We start from the raw sequence: 20,952 nt of genomic DNA, 5'->3' as shown, positions 1-20,952 counted from the left end.
GTCTCCCCCAGGGACCGCTTGCGTACTACCACCAACGTGCTGGGTGACTCTCTCGGGGCAGGCATTTTGGAACACCTCTCTCGCGGAGAGCTGCAAAGTAAGGACGAAGAAGTGCGCAACTCGGTGATCGAAGAGAACGAGAAGCCCTACCAACTCATCTGCCAGGATAATGATATTGTGCACAACCACAACAACGAGACCACAATGTGATAAGTCAAAACTACAGTATTTTTCGGTAATGCTTCAATGTATGCCATTTATTAGTGCTCCACCGATACATCACTAAAAATGACATCATTGATATCAAGGAGTACTAAGAAATAACCTGCCGATACTGTGCAATATGTACTTTTTGAGAGCTATTTTCCAACCGTTGGTTGCCCTACCCAAGATTGCCGCCAGCTACGCACACCGCTGTAAAAATGGAGCACTTGTTGCCCTTCCCAAGATGATGATAGACGTACAATCATCGTTCTGCTCTGAATTTCAATGAGTTTGTCACAAGTAGAGGTCCCATTTGAAGTGGGAGGGTCACAGGCACAGCGGATGACCGAACCCTCTCACTTCAAACTGATTCGGTAGACAATGACTTAAGCAGTGTCTGACCAAGCCATGATAGCAATTGCTTTACAATCAGCTACGTATGTATTAGTATTAATAGAAAAAAATGTATATATATTTTTTAAAACGTGGTGTCGGTACAGTATCGACATCGGCTGATTCCACACAACCAGTTGTTGGAATCGATATCGTGAGACAAAAAAATGAAGTTACTGAAGAGATTTAAATGGTCAGGTTACATTATAAAGTTACCAAAAAAACATTATGCTACAAACAATTTGTAATGTTATGAGACAGAAAATTGTAATATTACAAGAGAAAATCCCTCCTAACTGTTGTCATTTTTTTTCAAACTTCCAAACAAGATTGCCACAAAAAGTATGAATACTGAAAAAATAGGATAAAAAAGCCACTTACATGTTAAATCCGTCCCTTTGTATGACAGGCCAATAGACCGCTTTATTGTAAGTGATGCCATCTAGTGGAAGAGCATTTAATTCATCTACCTTTCACTATAAGGTGCTGGCAAAGATAGATATACAAATATGTTTTTATTGAGTAAATAATATTTTGCGAACAAATTAAGTGTAATTGAATAGTTTTCATTTTATGATAAAAAAAATGCAGTCTTAGTCTAAAAAAAATACTTAATTTCTTGTAAAATCGCAACCTTTTAAGAGCAATTTTACTCAAAGTTGTGTTTGTTTTCAATGTGGGCTAACACAACCGTAAAGAATATAAGTGATGTATTATTATTTTTTGTATTAATTTTCCAATTGAATCACTACCATGTAAGAAACCCATCCTTTTTACAATTTAAGGCATACATTTTATCATTTTGTTTCACAGCATCTGCTGCATGGTTAGTAGTTTTAGCCATTTTTGTGCAACCACCAAAGTACCATGAAATCAAAACAATTCATTCCATATCAAATAATGTGAAAGTGCCACCATTATAAATGCCTGCTGCCTCTGCAGGCAATGTTTTAAGTAAAATGTCCAGAGTTTAAGTATAAAAAGGTTAACTACTGTAAAATAAAGATAAGGATTAATTATATTACACAAAAATTAATGAATGACAACAACAACCCTGTCCAACTGTCAGACTAGTATTTTCGTTGAAATGCAGGTTGAACCTGAAATTGTACACATTTGGGAAGTTCCACTGTTTTGTCATCTATTATCAAGACTACCTCTATAGAAACTCAATGTGGCGCTTCTGCAATGTGACACTGTAATTGTGCATATTGTATCTCATTTCCTCATGCTTTGTTTGCTTACATGCTGTAAAAAATTTTTTTAAAAATGTGAATGCACTTGACTGTTAAACACTGGACTTTGCTACCTATTGTTTTAAAATCTAGTGACTTGCCAAGGTTTGTCTGCTTTTTGACTTTTTAATATCTTTTTAAGACTACGGCTGTGAATTAATTAAAACACAATACATAGTTAAGATTGTAAAAAAACAATTTAGTGTCCTTTTTATGATATTTTGTTCAGGTATTAGTGGTGGTGGTGGTGTTGTTTTGATGGTTAAAATATATTACCAAGTAATATTTGCTATTGTGAGGGGGTACTCCAGTGTATGGAACTCAATGTGCAGTAGTTTAATGCTTTTTGTGCTGACCTTCTCATGTGAATAGAATATTTTAGAAAAGTAAAAGTTTGGCTATGTGGGCTTTAAGTAAAAAAAATGTGATTTCAGTGAAAGTGATGTTTCGCCAGAAACTGATGGCACAACGTGATAAAATAAATGGCTCAGGAATGAAAACTTGTGTTTGTGGCTACCCCTGGTGGAGGAAATTCTCCTTTCTTGGTTCAAACTTCATGGCTGTAATTAGTATAGCCTCCAAGTTATCTGCATAAAGGTAATGTCCGTTTTACGGTAATTTTACTTGTTCTTTTAATTCTAAACGAAACTTTAGTCAATGTTAACTAAGGCTTACATTGTTTGGCTGCACACACTAATTCTGATAACTAATGATATGGCATCGGCAGTACGTCATCGCCCAGTGCTGATTGATGAGTCATGTGACCGGAAGTGTGTCAGCCGGTGAAAACGATAATTGGCGCCCATAGTGATTAGCTTGATTTATTTTTTTTCGCCACAAAATGTCTTCTAATTATATCGGTAGCCTGAGTGGAGAGGCTAGAAAAATAATATGACGTGAAGTTAGTGGCTGCAGGGCTTACCAAATGCCCCTTTCGTGTGCCAGTAGGTACAAATTTGATATCCGACGAAGTATCCTGATCTTGTCAAGTTAGGCCTATATGGTATCCATAAATCCTCCATAAACAGTTCATTTAAATGCCTCGTCCTGCATCCAAGCTGGACACTTATTTGTCCTTTCTGGAGTTGGAACTGAACGCAACACACTTCAGTGTGATTGTGAGTGCTCGCTGCATTATGAGCAACTACAGGTAAGTAATGTTATGCACTGAAGCGGTTTGCTATGTTATGAGTCTTCTTAGCTCGTGTTGCTATTGTCCAGCGCTGTAACTCTCGTGCACTCTCATCTTGAGCCGGAACGCGCGTCTAGTCACGTGACTGTGACGCAGCCGGTAACGCGCTCGGCCAATCAGACACACAATTAAGGTGGGTGAATTATGTCAACAAAGGTTCACCACACAGGTCCCCCCAGAATTCACCCACACATGACGCCAGGCGCAACCCGCAACAAAAGTACGGAACGGAAGGGTTGCGCGGCCGGGGCGTCTGTGGAAGACGACCGAACGGACGGTCAGGCGGCCGTCCAGGATGCCAGACGCGGAACGCCCAAGCAGAACAGTCTGGAGGACGCCCAGGATGCCAGGCGGCGGGCGACTGAACGCGACGATCAGGCGGCCGTCCAGGATGCCAGATGCGGGACATCCGAGCAGAACAGTCAGGAGGACGCCCATGACGAGGGGCGCGCCGTGCAGCACCGCGCAGGCGAGGCCGGAGAAGCGGACGCCGAGAGAGGTGGCGCGCGATGCTCAGCAGCGGTCGAGACCTGCGACGAGCAGCACCACCCGGTCGAGGCTGCAGACGAGGGCGACGGGCGCGGCGGTCGGGATCGACCGGTCGAGGCCGGAGACGAGGGCAACCGGCGCGGCGGTCGGGATCGATCGGTCGTGGCCGGAGACGAGGGCGACCGGCGTGGCGGTCGGAGTCGCCCGGCCGTGGACAAGGGCGACAGGCGAGACGAACCATGTTGACCGGTCGTAGCAGGAGCAGTGGAAACGCCGAAACCAGAGACGAAGCTACGCCATCGTTGTCCACAAGCGGAGGACGAGGAGTTACGTCGGCGGCGGCGTTCGCAGGCGCTGGCCGAGGTGCAACCACGGAGACTTCCGGAGGTGCTGGCACAGCAGCGAGGTCAGCGGCAGAGGCCAGCGGTGCTGGCAGAGGACTGACCTCGGAGACTCCCGGAGGCGCAGGACCGAGGTCAGTGGCGGCGGCGTCCAGCGGCGCCGGTAGAGGGGCGACCTCGGAGACTTCCAAAGGCGCAGGTGCAGGAGCGACGTCAGCAGTGGCCAGAGACGCAGGCACAGGAATGACGTTGTGAGGAAGGCCAAGAGCAGGCGCAGTGTCGACGAAAAGACCAGGGCCGGACGGGACGCCGTCGAGTAGACCAGGGCCGGACGGGACGCCATCGAGAAGACCAGGGCCGGACGGGACGTCGTCGAGTAGGCCCGAGGCGGACGGGGCGTCGTCGAGTAGGCCGCAGGCGAGCACACCGTCGTTGAGTAGGCCGCAGGCCGGCGCAATGGCGCCGCGGCCGGGAAAGCCAGGGACGGGCGCAGCGGCGTCGACGGAGAGCGGCGATGGAGCCGAGGCGAGCGAGAGCAGGGCCGGAGGCGAGACAGCAACGTCGGCGTCGGGAAGTGCCAGAGCGGAAGCGCGTGGCGGTGGCGCGGGTACCGGGACAGCAGTACGGCTGCGAGGAACCGGGGCGGAAGTGCCGCCATCTATGGCGGGTACCTCGGGCAGCAGGGCTCTCGAGGCGGGCACCGTGGGAGTCAACGAAGTCAACTTGTATGACGGTACAAAAAGTCTGAATATGGATTGAATATGGTACGCCCGCCGGTGTCGTGCCAATGTGATTACCCCAGTCAAAAATTGTATACCATGGTCGGAGCCATATAGAGTTACATTTGTGTCTTTATTATTCAAACAAAAAAAAGTTGCCTCCAATCAAAATATATATTCAATTAAAAAAAGGTCACTGCAATAAAAAAAATGTTTGAATGCAAAAATAAATTTGAAACTCAAAAATGCATTTGAAAGCTATTTTTCTTTGATTTTTATTTTTATTTTTTTATTGAAGTCAAATAGATACTGGCACAGATACTGCTTTTCACTGAAATTTTAGTTTTTAATTCTAAAAAAAAAATCCAGTTTGACATGCAGTGTTTGCAGAATTTTGAGGGATAAAATGAATTTAAAAAGTGGCTGTAATATTTCTTATTTTGGTAGCAACATGGAAAATAAACACACCAAAACATTGATTCAGGTTCTTTTATAAAATAGTTCACTTGACATAGTGTGTTTCAATGTACAGTGTATTCTTCTTATACAATGATTGCATGTTTCACACACAATCGAGCCCTCGAAGTTTAAACAGCCTTGTCACATGGTGAATGGAATCAAGAAGAGTACTTTGGCATAGTTTAATGGCTGACTATGTAGTGGTGAGGATGACGAATGCAGATAGGTTTAAATAGCTGGTTTGAAACACCGACTCTAGGGTTACGCTATTAACAGTCAATATAAAGAGCGGACAGATTGCTTTTACCATATGTGGGTTTCTCATCCCCAGCTCAGTTATATAACAGTCACCAACGGGAGGTCAAAGTGTGAAACCTGGATTGTATAAAACAAAGTGCAGGTCAATTGAATAAAAAAATGTTCCCCTATAGGTTTTGCACCCACAAAACATGAACTACTTACTAAGAGCAGTTACACATTAATGTGAACATTTACAAAGCACAAACAAGCATATAAGTATCTGCCTTCAGGACGATATTTAAATCACTGCTCATTTATACTATATGTTTTCAAATCACAATGTTTTTTTTCCACAGATCAGCCACAAAGACATTATGGATGGAGAGAGGGAGACACTTTTGAGGCAGACTCTGGCAAATAACAGTAAGAGCCATTTTAGATTAATCCATCCTGCGTATCTTACAACTCGATCCTCCTTCTCCTCACTTTCGCAATCATCATCATCATCTGTCAAGCACAGTTCATGTATTAAATATGTAAAGCCATTTAAATAGATATTGCTGCTCAGGTCTGGTCCACTGCAGACAGATAGTTGTGATATAGAGCGAGAGACAAGACGACTGGAGAGTCAGCTAACTGCTGTTTTACTGTAGGATGACGAGCTGCTGACAGTTTACTTGGCCTGTAAGAAGGGAAAGAGACGTATACATCTTTTATTTAAGACCTTCAATACAAACACTTTCAATAAAGAAAAAGGAACAAGGCAGAGACATACCTACGACTATTCATTTTCCTCAATTTTTGACGTGTTTCTATCACTCTGTATTGAGGATGGCCCAGTTGTCTTTCTTTTCCTTATTGTAAAAGAAAGGGAAAATTTAACCATTTTTTTTTGCATGGTAAACAGAATAATTAACATAATTTTCTGGTGCTGTTGTGTTGATACCAATGTGCAACGATAGGGATCTTCCAGGGGCAATCGGTTACAGTGATCCTTCGTTTTTCGCGGTTAATGGGGACAAGAACCCGCTGCGATAAGTGAAAAACAGCGAAGTAGCGCACCCCCAAAAATATTGTGTTCAATGTATTTATTCAGATTTAGCATCGGAAAGAAATACAAGTACATAAATGTTTAATGAAAAAAAAAAAGAATAATTACAACAACAAAAATAATGTGTGTGTATAGTATATATTTTAATAAATGGTGTTTAAGCACTTCAGATGTAATAATTATAAGTTTTAAACATTTTACTGTCCCACTGAATTATTTTCAAACAAGAATAAAGTAGAAAAATGCTTGTCTTTCTAAAATGCGTCATTGAGTGAGTCCACTCAAATCTGCTCAACCTGCTCACTTACACACAGTGAGTTGCCACAGCAACCGTTTAACAAGTTAAACAATGATTGACGCATGCGGCGCTTTGAAGTTTCGGCTTCCAGGCATCTCTGGCAAGATCAAACCTTAACGTCTGTCAATCATTGTTAAATTTAATAAGCAACTCAGGTGTGCTGCCTGACCAACAAAAAGGAGCAGGAGGGAGAGTGAGACTACGTGATCAGATCGGGACAGCTAAGCTTTAGTTATCTATTTATTTTTTAAATGGTAAAAAATCCGCGATGGACTGAAGGCGCAACATTTGAAGCGCGAAGTAGCGAGGGATCACTGTTAGAGGTGTACGAAATTTCTTCTTCTTATTTTTTTATTTGCGATTCGGCCGTGGAAGATTCGAGAACGATTCACAAACATCCAAATTCCGTTTATTGAAATATGCCAAGTTAAACGGAACTAAAACACAGTCGGCGCGGTCTTCAGGACGCATTGAGGAACGGACCGAGAGTAAACATCTTGCTCAACTCATATCGCTAGATAAAAGACCAAACTACCAGACTGCGGTCGACAGCAGCTACAAACTGCGCCCACATAATGCTACAATAGATTCATTCATACATGTATATAGAACTAGAGGCGCTGAATGGTAATCAAATCGTTACGTGCCCCAAGATTCCCACCTCTAATCACTGTATTTACAAATTGATCCAAAACTGATCGATATTACTGAAAATGAATATCAGTTCAATTTTCCTGAGTAAGTGAAAGTTTTAGAAAAAATTACCATCTTGACAAACCAAAAATAAATCTCTCATTCAAGTCTTAAATTTTCCTGTTACCAGGGAAAGCTGGCAACAAATTACTTTTAAGGTGAAAACACAAATATAGTAGTTTTGGTTGCGCGACCTGCTGTGATCGTCCACTCGCTTGAAACATTTGGTTGGTTTGCCAACTATCATTGACCACAAAGAAGGTTCAGCCATTTAGAAGAAAGCGACTGTGAGAAAAGTTCAGCATGTCAAATTTTCTTGCGACCAACCTAACGACTACAACAACTGTGTGCTTTTGATTTTTGGATAATTCCACTTTACTAAAGGAACACACGCTCTAAAGAATGTAAGGTGCACCTCAGGAAATTAAAGATTGAAGATTGATTGATTGATTAAAGATAATTTTCTGTGATATCTGATCATATTTTTAGTAGGGCTGTCAAAATTATCGCGTTAACGGGCGGTAATTATATTTTTTAATTAATCACGTTAAAATATTTGACGCAATTAACGCACATGCCCCGCTCAAACAGATTAAAATGACAGCACAGTGCAATTTCCACTTGGTACTTGTGTTTTTTGGAGTTTTGTCGCCCTCTGCTGGCGCTTGGGTGCGACTGATTTTATGGGCTTCAGCACCCATGAGTTTTGTGTAATTATTGACATCAACAATGACGGGCTAGTAGTTTATTTTTTGATTGAAAATTTTACAAATTTTATTAAAACGAAAACATTAAGAGAGGTTTTAATATAAAATTTCTATAACTTGTACTAACATTTATCATTTAAGAACTACAAGTCTTTCTATCCATGGATCGCTTTAACAGAATGTTAATAATGTTAATGCCATCTTGTTGGTTTATTGTTATAATAAACAAATATAGTATGTACCGTATGTTGAATGTATATATCCATCTTGTGTCTTTTTGTTCCATTCCAACAATAATTTACAGAAAAATATGGCGTATTTTATAGATGGTTTGAATTGCGATTTATTAATTTTTAAGCTGTAATTAACTCGATTAAAAATCGACAGCCCTAATTTTTAGCATTTCAATTTAATTTTAGGCCATTTCTCTCAATGCCGATCACTTATAAATAATGTAAACTAAATACAAATCTATACATATCGTTTCAGATAATGTAGACCAAGTTTTTGGAACGAATGGGGACCGGTAAGTTCATGTGGCAATGATGATATCCGGATGCAGAAACCATTGAGTCTTTCTAATATAATATTATATATTTTTTAGTAATTTTGGGGCCGTTTCTTGACTAATCGCTTAAAGAATACTAATACATTCTTTCTCTGCGCAAGATGCACTCTCCCCATACAGAATTATAGTATGATGACAGATTCAGTTCTTTACATTCTCTTGTATTTTATTACCGTATTGGCCCGCATATAAGACAGGTCTGATTATAAGACGACCCTGTCTTTTTCAAGACTCAAGTTTGAAAAAAGACTTTTTGTACACCAAATTAATTTTTATACAGAAAATAATTACAGTATATCCGAAACAAATGATTATAACAATATATTTGAGAGAAAAAGCATGTTATTTTGGCTCATTCAAATCTTAATATCTGAACATTTAAATATGTAAACTAAAGTGCAATCGCATTCGTAAATGAATGGCTTCTGGTTTTTGAAATGTAAATAAACCAGTCTATTGTGATAAAACAACAAAATTGCATTAACTGCATTAACCATCAAAGTGAAGTCTAACTGTAAATGTACCGGTAGTCTTGAAACAAATCTGAATAAGGAAAAAAATTGCAATAAATAATGCAAACTGGTTAAACTAGTAGCTGTGATCTGTCATGAGAGAACATCGCTTCAATGATATCTGGCGCCTTCTAGCATCATGAATGGGGAGAGTAGCTGAGATCTGTCATGACAGAACATCGCTTCAATGATATCTGGTGTCATCTAGCGTCGTGAATGGGTATGTCTAGACCGCGAATATAAGACGACCCTCTCTTTTTCAATCTTATTTCCACGCAAAAAACACCGTCTTATATTCAGGCCAATACGGTATGTTTTTACTGCGGCTGGCTTGTGACCAGTTTAGATGTACTACGCCTCTTGCCCATATTCAGCTGGGAAAGGCTCCAGACCATCAGAGACCCTTGTGAGGATAACTGTATCATATCTGACCTCTGTCATGACGGGCAAGTTGTCGTGAGGAAGGAGCCACATTGTTCGATGGGCCTTGGTCCGCTGTCTCTGCAGGAGCTTCCGCAGCAACCTCTTTACCTTGCGGTCCCTGGGGTCGGCACATTTCACTGCCTTTTTGGTGTAAAGACTGCCAAAATTGGAAAACACACTTATTGTACATCATAGAGAATAAATCTCTACATGATGGTTGACTGTAGAGAAGGCTCTCAACCATTGCAAGACACACCAAATCGAGAATGAAAAGGAATTTTTAGATTTGAAGAATTCCATGGATGCTTACATTCCCCAGCAACATCTCATTTAACACAATAGCATTCTCCATGTTGCTGTTTCTGACCAACATCTTGACCAACTGGGTTTGAGAAAATATTTACTCATGTCTTGTCATTCCCACATATTTCCTCTCTGGCATCTCTGGCAATTATGCCCTGCCACAACAACATGACCTGGAACGATGACTACAGCTCTCCACCCGGACATTGGGTAACCAGAGGAATATTTTCCAATCCTGTGCTTTTTTGCTCCAAGAGTGGATAGTTGGAATACTTGCATTATGGCTTGTATACTGCAGTCAGGCCCCTCGGTCTGCACCTCAAACCGCAGGACGTCCTTGGTGCGCACCTTGCCATGGGAATACAGCATGCAGCACTGGACATCCAGCTGCATCTGTACACCTTTACCTGAAAAGCATGAGCAAAACAAAGTATTAGTAGAACATTGTGGAATAATCATTAAAAAGTAGGCTATTGTATTTCCTCCTACATTGGCCGTTTATTGTCATACCAATTTACCACAGATTTTAAATACAGGGATCTCATCCATTTTCTATGTCCACTCTGTCACAGTGAAATGTTAAGACTTGCAAAAACTTGCAATATATTTGTTAAACATTTTACAGTAGGCATGGTAATTTAGTTAGATCTGCCACCGGCTCATTAAAAACTAACATTAGCCACTAAACATCCACTCTGTCATTGTCCACCCTGTCAGCACACAGAGTACACTGACTCTTTGCATTTAATTTATGTAAATCATAGGTATGGTCACGTCCTACAATATTTCAAATAAATACAGGCGCTTATCCATTTTCTATGTCAGCTATATCATTAAAATTTAAATACTTATAAAGATTGTTCAGAAATTCAAAATGTATTTGTTAAACAGGACATCCTCGGCCAAAGGTTTTGAGACTTATTCGCATTCAAAGGAGTGAAGAAAAGTCTCAAAACTATGTCTGTGTGTGTATACAGTCAGCTTGCTAATTTAAGCATTTTGCTGAGTGGAGGCCCTTCATGCACTCTTTCAATGCTAACTTTAGCGAAAAACGTCCACCCTGTCAGCATGCACTGTACATTGTCTGCTTGCAGTTAATTTATACATATATTTACTGGTATTAAACAGAATGACATCTGTATGTCACTGTATGATAGTAAATGTGCTAAATCGTGTAGAGTTGATGGGACAGGTGAGACATAGGTGCTCACTCCTACACTATAGACTTTAGTAGTTTAGTCACATTTTCACACAGGTTTATGCACAAGAAAGCTTCACATCATATATCAGCGTGTACTTCTAGCCAGCAAATATTTACATTTGTTTCCCTTTAAAATGCTGTTGCAGCCCTTCTAAGCACACAAACAAAAAATTCTCAGATAAGAGTACAATATTATTCTAATACAGCACAGTACATATTGTGACATCCCCAATAAATACCTCATTGTGCTACTGACTCATTAATCCAATGAAAAGAACTCAGTTCTGTGAAGTATTTGTGTCTACTTTTGCAAATGACAACTCAAGTGTTATATTCCATGCAGAGAATGTGTGAAACACACAATGTCACATGCACATATCATATGGACACACTTAAAATACAAAGGCATCCCACTGTGCTGTGCTCAGTGTGACTGTTTTCAAGTGGGCATGTGTTGTGTGTGTGTGTGTGTTGTTGTGGAGGCTTTCATCCAAAGCAATTGTGTCAAGCAAATGAAAGTGTGCCACCAATGCAATGTAGCAAAATAGGACAACGCTCCGTGGTTACGCCACATTTGGAATCCGGAGCTCAGGCACACGTCACTGCGCGTCCAGCAAAGAGCGGCACTTAGATGAGGCGACACCATGGTGCAGGCGACACGCTCACGCCTGCTGACTGTTTGGCCATTCTCCTCCTTTTTGCTCCTCATCCGAGCCCCTCTCGTTTACATCCATCGCCGCACCTCCTGCCGTGCTGCTTTCACTCCACCCACCCCCTTTTTCCAGATTCGCCATCGCTCTTTTGGCCACACTGTCCACCTGCAGGGTGCGTGCCTTTCATTCTATATAGTCACACTCTCGAAGTGTCTTACCTTGTGCAGATGCCAGGAGGAGAACAGTCAGGGAGATAACAGTCAACATCTGCAGCATGGACATGATGAGGCTGGCGAAGAAGAGGATGATCTTGTCGCTCACCTCTCCCTCTATGGCTGCTGCCTCTCTTATTTGACTCCCTCCCTCTTTTTATACCTCCCTGCCCATCTCTCACTCACTCACTTTCACCACCTCTCTTTTTTTTAATCTCACTATCTTTCCCTCCCTCCATGTGTTTGTCCAATTTCATCTTGTTATATTGTCACACTCCACTCCTCTCCTGCCTCCTCATGTGTATCTTATCAGAAGATTAAAAATCACTCCGCATTCTTTCACTTTCTCTTGGGATTGTTTTACAAGACAGATATTTGGATTTTAAAAATAGCCTCCCATTTGCTAGTAGGACTCTATTTGTTCTGGCTGTAAAATGTCACTGAACAGCAGGTGTATCCAGCTGAATTTTTTTCAGGATCAGGATTTTTGGAAAATTGCGTTCACTGCGGGATCACTGAAACTATACTTAGAGCCAAAGCTCGCTCCAAGAATTTCTGATGTGTTGGATGATAAATGTGCATAACATGCCATTCAAACCAGAAATGTGGACCCATATCACAGCTGAGTGCAAGTTTGGCTTGGATTTTATGGGCTTGAACAATTTGAAGCTATTGGTCCTCATGCGCTTTTATAGAATTGACAAATGGTTTGGGCTTTTATAGATGTGACTAAAGCTGTACAAGATGGATACCCAGAGGTGCCGTTAGTGATGGAGGTTATAAGGAGCTATGACTGACAGGGTTAGAATTTTTTTATTTTAAATAAAGTTTTTGTTGTTGTTTTTGTATCGCACATGTCCAAAGCAATGCTGTTGTCAATGCACACCCAAAAGTCTTTTGATTGTAATTTGTCATTTTCTGAGGACTGACTGTCAGCTTTTTGCTTCACTTTAGAGCAGTGATCCCCAACCACCAGGCCAGGGACCGGTACTGGTCCGTAGTGTATTTGCTACTGGGCTGCAAAGAATTAATGAATAATTTGTCAACGACCGCCATTCGGCCAGTGCCTCTTGACACATCAATATGTCTGTCTACTCTACTTACTAATCCGAGTAGAGATTTGTGTAAGTTGCCCTCTAGTGGTTGACCGCCATTACTGGGGTGTTTTCACACTTATAGCAGCCCAGCGTCAGTCATTGTAAACACTTAACGTTAGCTGTTGTTGGTTGTGATCTGTGGATGCCGACGTCTTTGGACAGTTTTTTTTAAATGGGGAAAAGGCCACCTGCCGAGTCAGAAGAGGAGCCTACAACCAAGTCTATTCTGCATAATATGTGGCTAAAAGCTTGCAGACGAGGCAACAAAAGCAAATGCACTGAGAGCATCATACGCCGTGGCGAACCGTATAGCTAAAGCCAAGAAACCTTTAATGTTTGGAGATGAACTAGTTATGCCTGCAGTCAAGGATATTTGCCGTCAGGTTTTAGTAAGGCCACTGTTAAAAAAGGTTAATTCAGCGTATGGTGAATTACATTTTACCTGCATTTAATGTTCATTTTTAGCCTTTCGTATTATTTTACATTTACTGTTATTTTCTGCCACACGTTGCCGGTTCGTGGAAAAAAAGGCCCACATCAGACTGGTCCGTGGTGCAAAAAAGGTTGGGGACCACTGCTTTGGAGGTCAAGCTTGTGGTTTACTTGACTTTTATTGGCTAATATAGTTTTACATTTCTGTAAGAAATTACATCTGACTATTGCATACTCTTTATCGGAGTTGACCTTCGGGTTTTCTTCTGCTTTTGCGGAGTCAGTAGGAATCTTAAGCAGAGAAATCCAGACTTTTTTCCCCCGTTGCTTTATCCAGCTTTGCTGGAGGAATCCCAAGACATCCCTGAGCCAGCCAAGAGTTATCATCTCTTCAACATGCCCTTGCCCTCTTCCAGAGACCATCACACCAGTGAGGCTTCTGGAAGGTATCTGGATCAGATACCCGAGCCACCTTGTCTGGCATCTCTAACCAAGCTTCTTGTCTAAAAGTATGTATGTACAATATATTTCCAGCATCTTGTTCTTTTGGTCATGACCCACAGTTGGTGACCAAAGGTGAGGGTAGGAACATATTGACCTGTACATCAACAGCTCTGTCTTTCGGCTCAGCTTCTTCTTCCCCACAACTACCAACTCTGAACCAAACTGTTCCACTTGGGGAGGACTGCATCCCTGACCCAAAGAGAGTGCTCAACTCTTTTCCAATTGAGGACTATGGCCTTAGTTTTAGAGGTGCTCATTTTCATCTCAACTGCTTTGCACTCAGCTGCGAACTGCTCCAACAACACTTGAAGTTCACAGCTTGATGAAACCAAAAGAACCAGAGCAGAGAGACTATACTTGGGTCACTAACTAAGACCCTTTTAACATTAATGAACAGAATTGGTGAATACAAGACTGACTTGGTAGAGCCCAACTATGGCTAGAAAAGAAAGTTTAGAGCAGTGGTGTCGAAACTATTCAACATAGGGCCGCAGTGGGTGCTGGATTTCCTTCCTACACAACAAGACAACATCTTTTCACCAATCTGGTGTTTCACAAGTGTAATCAGTTGATTGCAGTCAGGTGCTGCTTGTTTTAGCACAAACTTCATTGGTTAAACTGTCTGTGCTAGATTGGTAGGAACAAAAACAGGACCCACAGTGGCCCTTGAGGACAGGTTTGGACACTCATGGTTTAGAGCAGGGGTGGGCAATTAATTCCACAAAGGGCCGCAGTGGGTGCGGGTTTTTGTTGCAACCCATTAAGAGGACACCTTTTCACCAATCTGCTGTTTTACAAATGCAATCAGTCGATTGAAGGCAGGTGCTTCTTATTTCTGCTGAAACCGCATTGGTTAAACTATCTTTGCTGGGTCAGTTGGAACAAAGACCAGGACCCACTGCGGCCCTCGAGGACCGGTTTGCCCACCCCTGGTTTAGAGTGTTTGTATTTTTTGTTTGAATGTTTTGTTAACGCTCTTTTCCCACAAAATCTGAAAAGGGGTTTTTTGATCTGAAATTTTAGCTGCTGATTTTGGACATTGTATATCACAAGGTTCATACGTCCGTTTTAGTTTAGTCCGGCTTATTGTGCATCAATGTATGTAAGCTTAAATAGTCACAGTGGATGTTATATAAGGGGATCCAAGATTCAAACCTACAGTCATATATTTTGGCAGTAGTAAATGAAAACAAACAGAGCGTTCTGGCAGTGAGCATACGGGTATTCCCAGCTTTTGTTTTATGTCTCTCTTAAAAGGTTTGACTCATACACTAGTGTCACTGTGTAATTATAATACATTTAGCCAGCACAATGATTCACATGTTTGGAAAATGTGGCCGTCGTATGTGTTTTTGACCTCACCCTCGGTCTAGTGTAACGCCGCAAGAATACGCTGGAATCAACAACCTCTCTTTGCTTGAAAACAACATCAGGATGTGATTATTCAGAGACCAAACAAATGAATTTCTTTTGTAATAATATCTGTATGTAACCGGTGACTAATAAATGGCGGCTAATGTTTCTTAAAGGAAAACGAAAGACAAATTTTTCAAGAATCTGCATTATGTTCCACCACATGTCAACCAGCGCCATTCTTATTGATCTTTTCTTGCAATAACATCAAAAGTTATGTTTTCACTTTTCATTCATCTTTGTTTGATGGAAATTATTTCTTCAATGACTCGGAGGCAATGTAAATGCCACATAACCAAACCCGGAAAAGAGATGTACAGTAGTTTTTATCTGCGACGACTAGCCGTTGACATGATCGTTTCGACCAAATTAGCCCATATTGTGTTCAAAGCACCATGTCAACAACCCATAGTTTTGCTAGTCATCGCAGATAGAAAGTAAATCCTTTTTCCGTGTTTGGTGACGTGATATTTACACGCCCCTGTCAGGGCCTCTGTGAAATTAATTTGGGTCGACAGTAGAGGGCGGTATTAAACAAAAGGATCCTCACCAGAGAAAAAAATTGGAACTTAAGCAGTTTATTTTTAACTATAAAGATGCAATTGCATCTGTATTGTTGCAATTGCTTCTATACAATTGCAATTGCAATTTTATGTAATTGCAATAAAAATGGAGTCTTTTGACCTGTAGCGACACAGAGAATAGATTGTTTTATGTGTTTAGTGCCCTTTCATTGGTGTAATGTTTTACATGTCAATTGGTACAGTACATAAATTAAGTGATTCCGAATTTAGATTCATTTGAGATTTGTGAGGGGAAAAAACTGTGGGGTTGGATCATGCAAGACATTATATTTGCATTAATTCTGCTTTTTCTTGGGACTTTTTATAGATTCCCCAAATGAAGAAGCAGTATCAACAACACGTCTGAAGAAACGGCAACCAAGAGAAATAAACTTTAGAAGGTACGTGAACTGTGTGAATATAAGACTCAAGTTAAAATTAGGGCTGTCAAACGAATAAAATTTTTAATCGAGTTAATTACAGATTAAAAATTGATTAATCGTAATTAATCGTAATTCAAACCATCTCTAAAATATGCCATATTTTTCTATAAATTATTGTTGGAATGGAAAGAAGACACAAGACGGATATATACATTCAACATACTGTACATAAGTACTGTATTTGTTTATTAAGACAATAAATTAACAAAATGGCATTAACATTATTAACATTCTGTTAAAGCGATCCATGGATAGAAAGACTTGTAGTTCTTAAAAGATAAATGTTAGTACAAGTTATAGAAATTTTATATTAAAACCCCTCTTAATGTTTTCGTTTTAATCAAATATGTAAAATTTTCAATCAAAAAATAAACTACTGACTCGCCATTGTTGATGTCAATAATTACACAATCCTCATGGTGCTGAAACCCATAAAATTAGTCGCACCCAAGCGCCAGCAGAGAACGACTAAACACCAAAAAACACAAGTAACAAGTGGACATTACACTGTGCTGTCATTTTAATCTGTTTGAGCGGGGCATGTGCGTTAAATGTGTCAAATATTTCAACGTGATTAATCAAAAAAATTAATTACCGCCCGTTAAAGCGATATTTTGACAGCCCTAGTTAAAATACAATGTTTTGTGTATTTCCAAACAATGTGAACGATTGCTAAAAAGAGTATATATATATGTCAATATATGATGTGCATTTGTAACAAGAATAACCATCATTTCACACCTCGAAATTGTGTTTTATACTTGTCAGAGTTAAGAATGATGAAGTGTTCTATACAATGTGTGGTTTACATTTGTGACATTATTATATCAATCGTAATTGTTTCCCAAGGAAAAATTGTTTCAAAATCCAAGTATAATTAGAGGTCAACGTCAGGTATGCCGCTGTATGTCCATAGGGACCCATATGACGTGTTTAAATAGCACTTTGTAGAAGTACAGATGGATATTGGCAGACATAAAGGAGCACCATTCACAAATTAAACTTCTTGTTTGTTCCCCTAGCAAACTGAAGAACTATTCAGAGAACAAGGCAACAATACGCCCCCTCAAGGGGCATTCTTATTTGAGCCATGGAAGTGAAACTATGCAGTCAGAGCACCGAAGGGGTGAGGACGGAGTCCAAGTATGTCCGTGCATGTGTGTCCATGCATGCGTGTGTATGCGGGCACGCGTTGGGGACGGAGTTCAAGAATTTGACCCAAGAAATCAGGTTGGAATCTCAGCTGCAAAAACATACCTTCCACATGAACACAGGTCTGCTTGTGAGCCAGAGACATTTTCTGCATAGCTCTGCGGCGATTAAAATATCTCCTGTCAAGGTGTGCAGACTCCCAAAAATGCGGGCAATCAAAAATAAAAGTTACAGTGAGACGCTAATGTGTTCCTCCTCGAGGGGGATTGTGGTGAAAAGGGGGCGGGGGGGGCTCCCGGAGCGGTTGTAGGGCTCGAATCACAGCTCTCATGGATCTTGCTGTACCTGGAAGGGATTTCCGAGGGATAAAATGCACAAGGGCAAATAGTTGATCTAATCTTTGCTATGAAGCAAACAAAGAGCTGCGTGATTCAGAGAACAAGTTATGTGAATCTCAACCCAAATAAATTCCACATTACAACATTCTGGGAATTATTTGGATCAGCCTGGAACCAGAATTCTTGATGTCAATGGGTGTGGGTTTTTTGCCTTATAGTGGTCTCTGCGGTTTGTAATCAGCCAGTAAAGCTTGATTTGGACACTAATGTTTAACATGTTTCGGGGCCATTGACGACGATTGACGCACAATTCGTTTGAACTAGGAGGCGTTGTCCGAAAAAGATCACTGCCAGCCCTCGTTTTTAGGTTTAGGCCTATCCAACAACACAACTGTAAATCTGTCAGTGTTTAAAATGACCGCTCATGGTACTAATTGTGATGTAGCCCCACTAACACATATTAGGGTCATCCCATGTCATACATACAAATCTCCAGAACACCCCCAAAGGTTCTTCCAGGGTTCTTCCAAGGTACATATGAACTAACTGTCAGTCAGCAAGCCTGTAGAATTGAAAGCCTTTAAATTATGAATTATTACTATTTTACCATTAAATATTACCATTAGGTATTGGGTATTAATACCAATATAATTATTGGATTGTGTTTGTTCTACTAGAAACATGAATACGCAGTTAAAACGAGAGTTGACCGGACTTTCCTGGACTTAATTTTTTTCTGGGGGAAAAAAAAAATCGTAACATATGCAAAGGCTCTGTTCATAATGAAGGACTTGGATAGTCAAAGTTTCTTTTAGCTCAAAATGTTTCCTTAAAATATGTTCATCGTGGTGGTATTGATTGGGTAAAAAGCTCATTCCTATCATCATCTGCCCACATGGCTAACTAAAAAAGGGAATCTGAAATTATAATTTTAGCCACATTTAGAGCCCTCCTGGAACTCCACCAAAGGCTTAAAGGGCTTTAAACTCTAAATACATACCAGTAGAATTCCCAAATATGATGATAAACTAGTTGAAAACCCATCGACTCAAAACATTTTCAAGATATATACCCTAAAATGTCGTGAAAATGTCTTGCATCATTTAAAAAAAATCAGTTTTTAAAGGGTTACTGTCATGGTTGTCCGACATTATAAAAGCATTTTAAAATTATATCGGATAATATTGGAATATCGGTTAAAAAGTCATTATCGGACAACTCTAGTTAATATACTACACATATAATATGCGCAGATTCTGACAGGGCCAAAAGACATAGATATAGTAATTTACAATTCAGTACCTAGCTTAAAACAAAAGATGAGCACTTCCAAATATGGTTCAAAGTTTTGTGTGCCATTCCCGGATCCTAAAAGTGGGCGTGGTACCCAATCTTTGAAGGGCTATAACTCAAAAACCATTTGAGCTAGGATGCTCAAACTTCGGATTCTTTCATTTGACTCATGAGGCACTAATAATAAAGGCAAATTGAAGCTGTGTCACTGCAGATGATGTGTTACTTGATATGGAAGGACCCTACAGTTAAAGTAAGGTTCCTGCGAGGTCTTAAAAAGTCTTAAATTTAACAAAACTAGACAGTCTTAAAATGCACTGTATTTCTTCAAGTTGAACTTGAATTGCAAAAATGTTCAATTGTGCTTAATGGCATGAAATCCTTAGATTTTTTTCTGACATTCTAGGAGTTATGTTTTTTTTCTTTTGTAGTCTTAAAAACAGGGTTTATGTGTGTCATTAAAAAGCCTTAAAAACCATTAAATAAATTTTGTTGAAATTCAGGCCTTAAAAAGCATTAACTAAATGTTCGTGGCATTAAAAATTATGTAAACTTGACTGGTTTGGGTACGGGTGTTAATGCTTCTCAGTTTTGCATCCTATAAGAGTTACATTATCTTAAGCCCAGGAATCGCTCTTCTGTACTGGTATAGCTATTCTGGTTGCTAATTTCTGAGCTGAAGGTAATACCCATCGATGGGCTGCTAGTGTTCCTCTGTAGCTCTCCTCCATGCATGCATTACCCTCCTGAGCATTCTGTTCTTACGAGAATAGAAGTTGTATAAAGCTGTTTGTTGCGTTTAAATTACATTTGTATTGTCAACAATTAAAAATATTAATTGTTTAACACGTACAATTTGTGTGTGAAACTATGTGAATTGGGGCAAGAGTAGAGTTGAAAATGAAAAAAAAAAAAAAAAAGGGGCACCTGATTGGTAGAGCCAGCCGGCCCAATAAGTCACCCTTTATTTTTTTTGTATGTGAAGTCTTTTTTTTTTTTCATTAATAATTATAATAATTTTACTGAGATCTTAATTAATTAGGTATATATTTGAGTGATATTTTGAATACAAAATATACTAGAATAAAATGAAAATCCGTCCTGCTTAAGTTAAAATGATTATTAGAATAAAAAATTCAAATAAAAATAATTTAACCCTTAAGGTCCTGAGTGTGTTGTTTGTGTGTGAATGTGCGCGCATGTGTGTGTTTGGCTGTTTATTAATTTTTTCTTTTTTAAAAAGTACAAACATAAACTGAGGTATACTTGTTTTTTAGTATCACTATTTTTTTTTTTTTAATAAATACAATTTAGGTGTGTTCAAAGTCCCCTCAGCAATAACATTTTCGCAAATGATCTTCTTCTCCAGTCACTACGTATCATCAGATAATACCAGTCCATTGTTGGATGCATTGTCTTGCACTCGGGGTTAGGTCACCTACGTCCTCTTGGGTGCAAAATGTTGGGAAGGGTGGGCAGAAAAGGAGATGTCGCATGTGGTAATACACATGAAATAGACAGAAAAAAACAATATATAATACAATTAGTGAAAATAAAGTACACAGAGAAGATCAAGAAAATATCATTTTGAACATGAATTTTACTCGCGCTTCACTCAAACCTCTTCTCTCTCTCACACTTTTATGCAGTCTTCTGTTATCATCATTGCAAGAGACCACCTCAACCAATGAAATGACTGGGATTTCGTATCGTCATTGTTCGGTCACCACATTGGCCAAAAAGTAGGAGAGGCATGAAAATGCGTTCCCCTGCATATTCTTGTAAAGTACCATACCAGTATTTGTTCATTCTACAAATAAGACA

General features: G+C 40.0%; 3 protein-coding genes across 4 annotated transcripts in view; 2 read left to right on the top strand and 1 right to left on the bottom strand.

Annotated features, from left to right (window-relative positions):
• The window catches only part of slc1a6 (solute carrier family 1 member 6), a 29,901-nt gene extending 27,588 nt beyond the window's left edge, over positions 1-2,313 (top strand). The window contains exon 13 of the mRNA XM_057840400.1: positions 12-2,313. Coding sequence (XP_057696383.1) covers positions 12-210 — 199 coding nt within the window. The 3' untranslated portion in view covers positions 211-2,313. The remainder of the gene's footprint in view (positions 1-11) is intronic.
• Positions 2,314-2,416: 103 nt separating this feature from the next.
• Positions 2,417-20,952, top strand: part of LOC130918585 (serine/threonine-protein kinase NIM1) — a 44,632-nt gene continuing 26,096 nt past the window's right edge. Inside the window, exons 1-4 of one of the 2 annotated variants that reach the window (XM_057840404.1) lie at positions 2,417-2,982; positions 5,629-5,695; positions 16,231-16,303; positions 17,368-17,575. The gene's annotated coding sequence lies outside the window, so the exon portion shown is untranslated. Of the gene's footprint in view, positions 2,983-4,118; positions 4,588-5,628; positions 5,696-16,230; positions 16,304-17,367; positions 17,576-20,952 lie in introns of those variants that run through there. The other variant, XM_057840405.1, reaches the window with a different exon arrangement.
• ccl44 (chemokine (C-C motif) ligand 44) lies at positions 4,872-12,060 on the bottom strand. The gene is made up of 5 exons (XM_057840411.1): positions 11,900-12,060; positions 10,105-10,234; positions 9,534-9,681; positions 6,048-6,126; positions 4,872-5,954 (listed from the first exon to the last, which is right to left on the bottom strand). Exons 1-4 carry the CDS (start codon positions 11,961-11,963, stop codon positions 6,088-6,090), a joined length of 381 nt encoding a protein of 126 aa, XP_057696394.1. The 5' UTR covers positions 11,964-12,060; the 3' UTR covers positions 4,872-5,954; positions 6,048-6,087.

This window comes from Corythoichthys intestinalis, chromosome 7 (genome assembly GCF_030265065.1).
Source record: "Corythoichthys intestinalis isolate RoL2023-P3 chromosome 7, ASM3026506v1, whole genome shotgun sequence".
Lineage (NCBI taxonomy): Eukaryota > Metazoa > Chordata > Actinopteri > Syngnathiformes > Syngnathidae > Corythoichthys > Corythoichthys intestinalis.
Note: the sequence above shows the minus strand (reverse complement) of the source record. Positions and strands in the feature narration are given on the sequence as shown.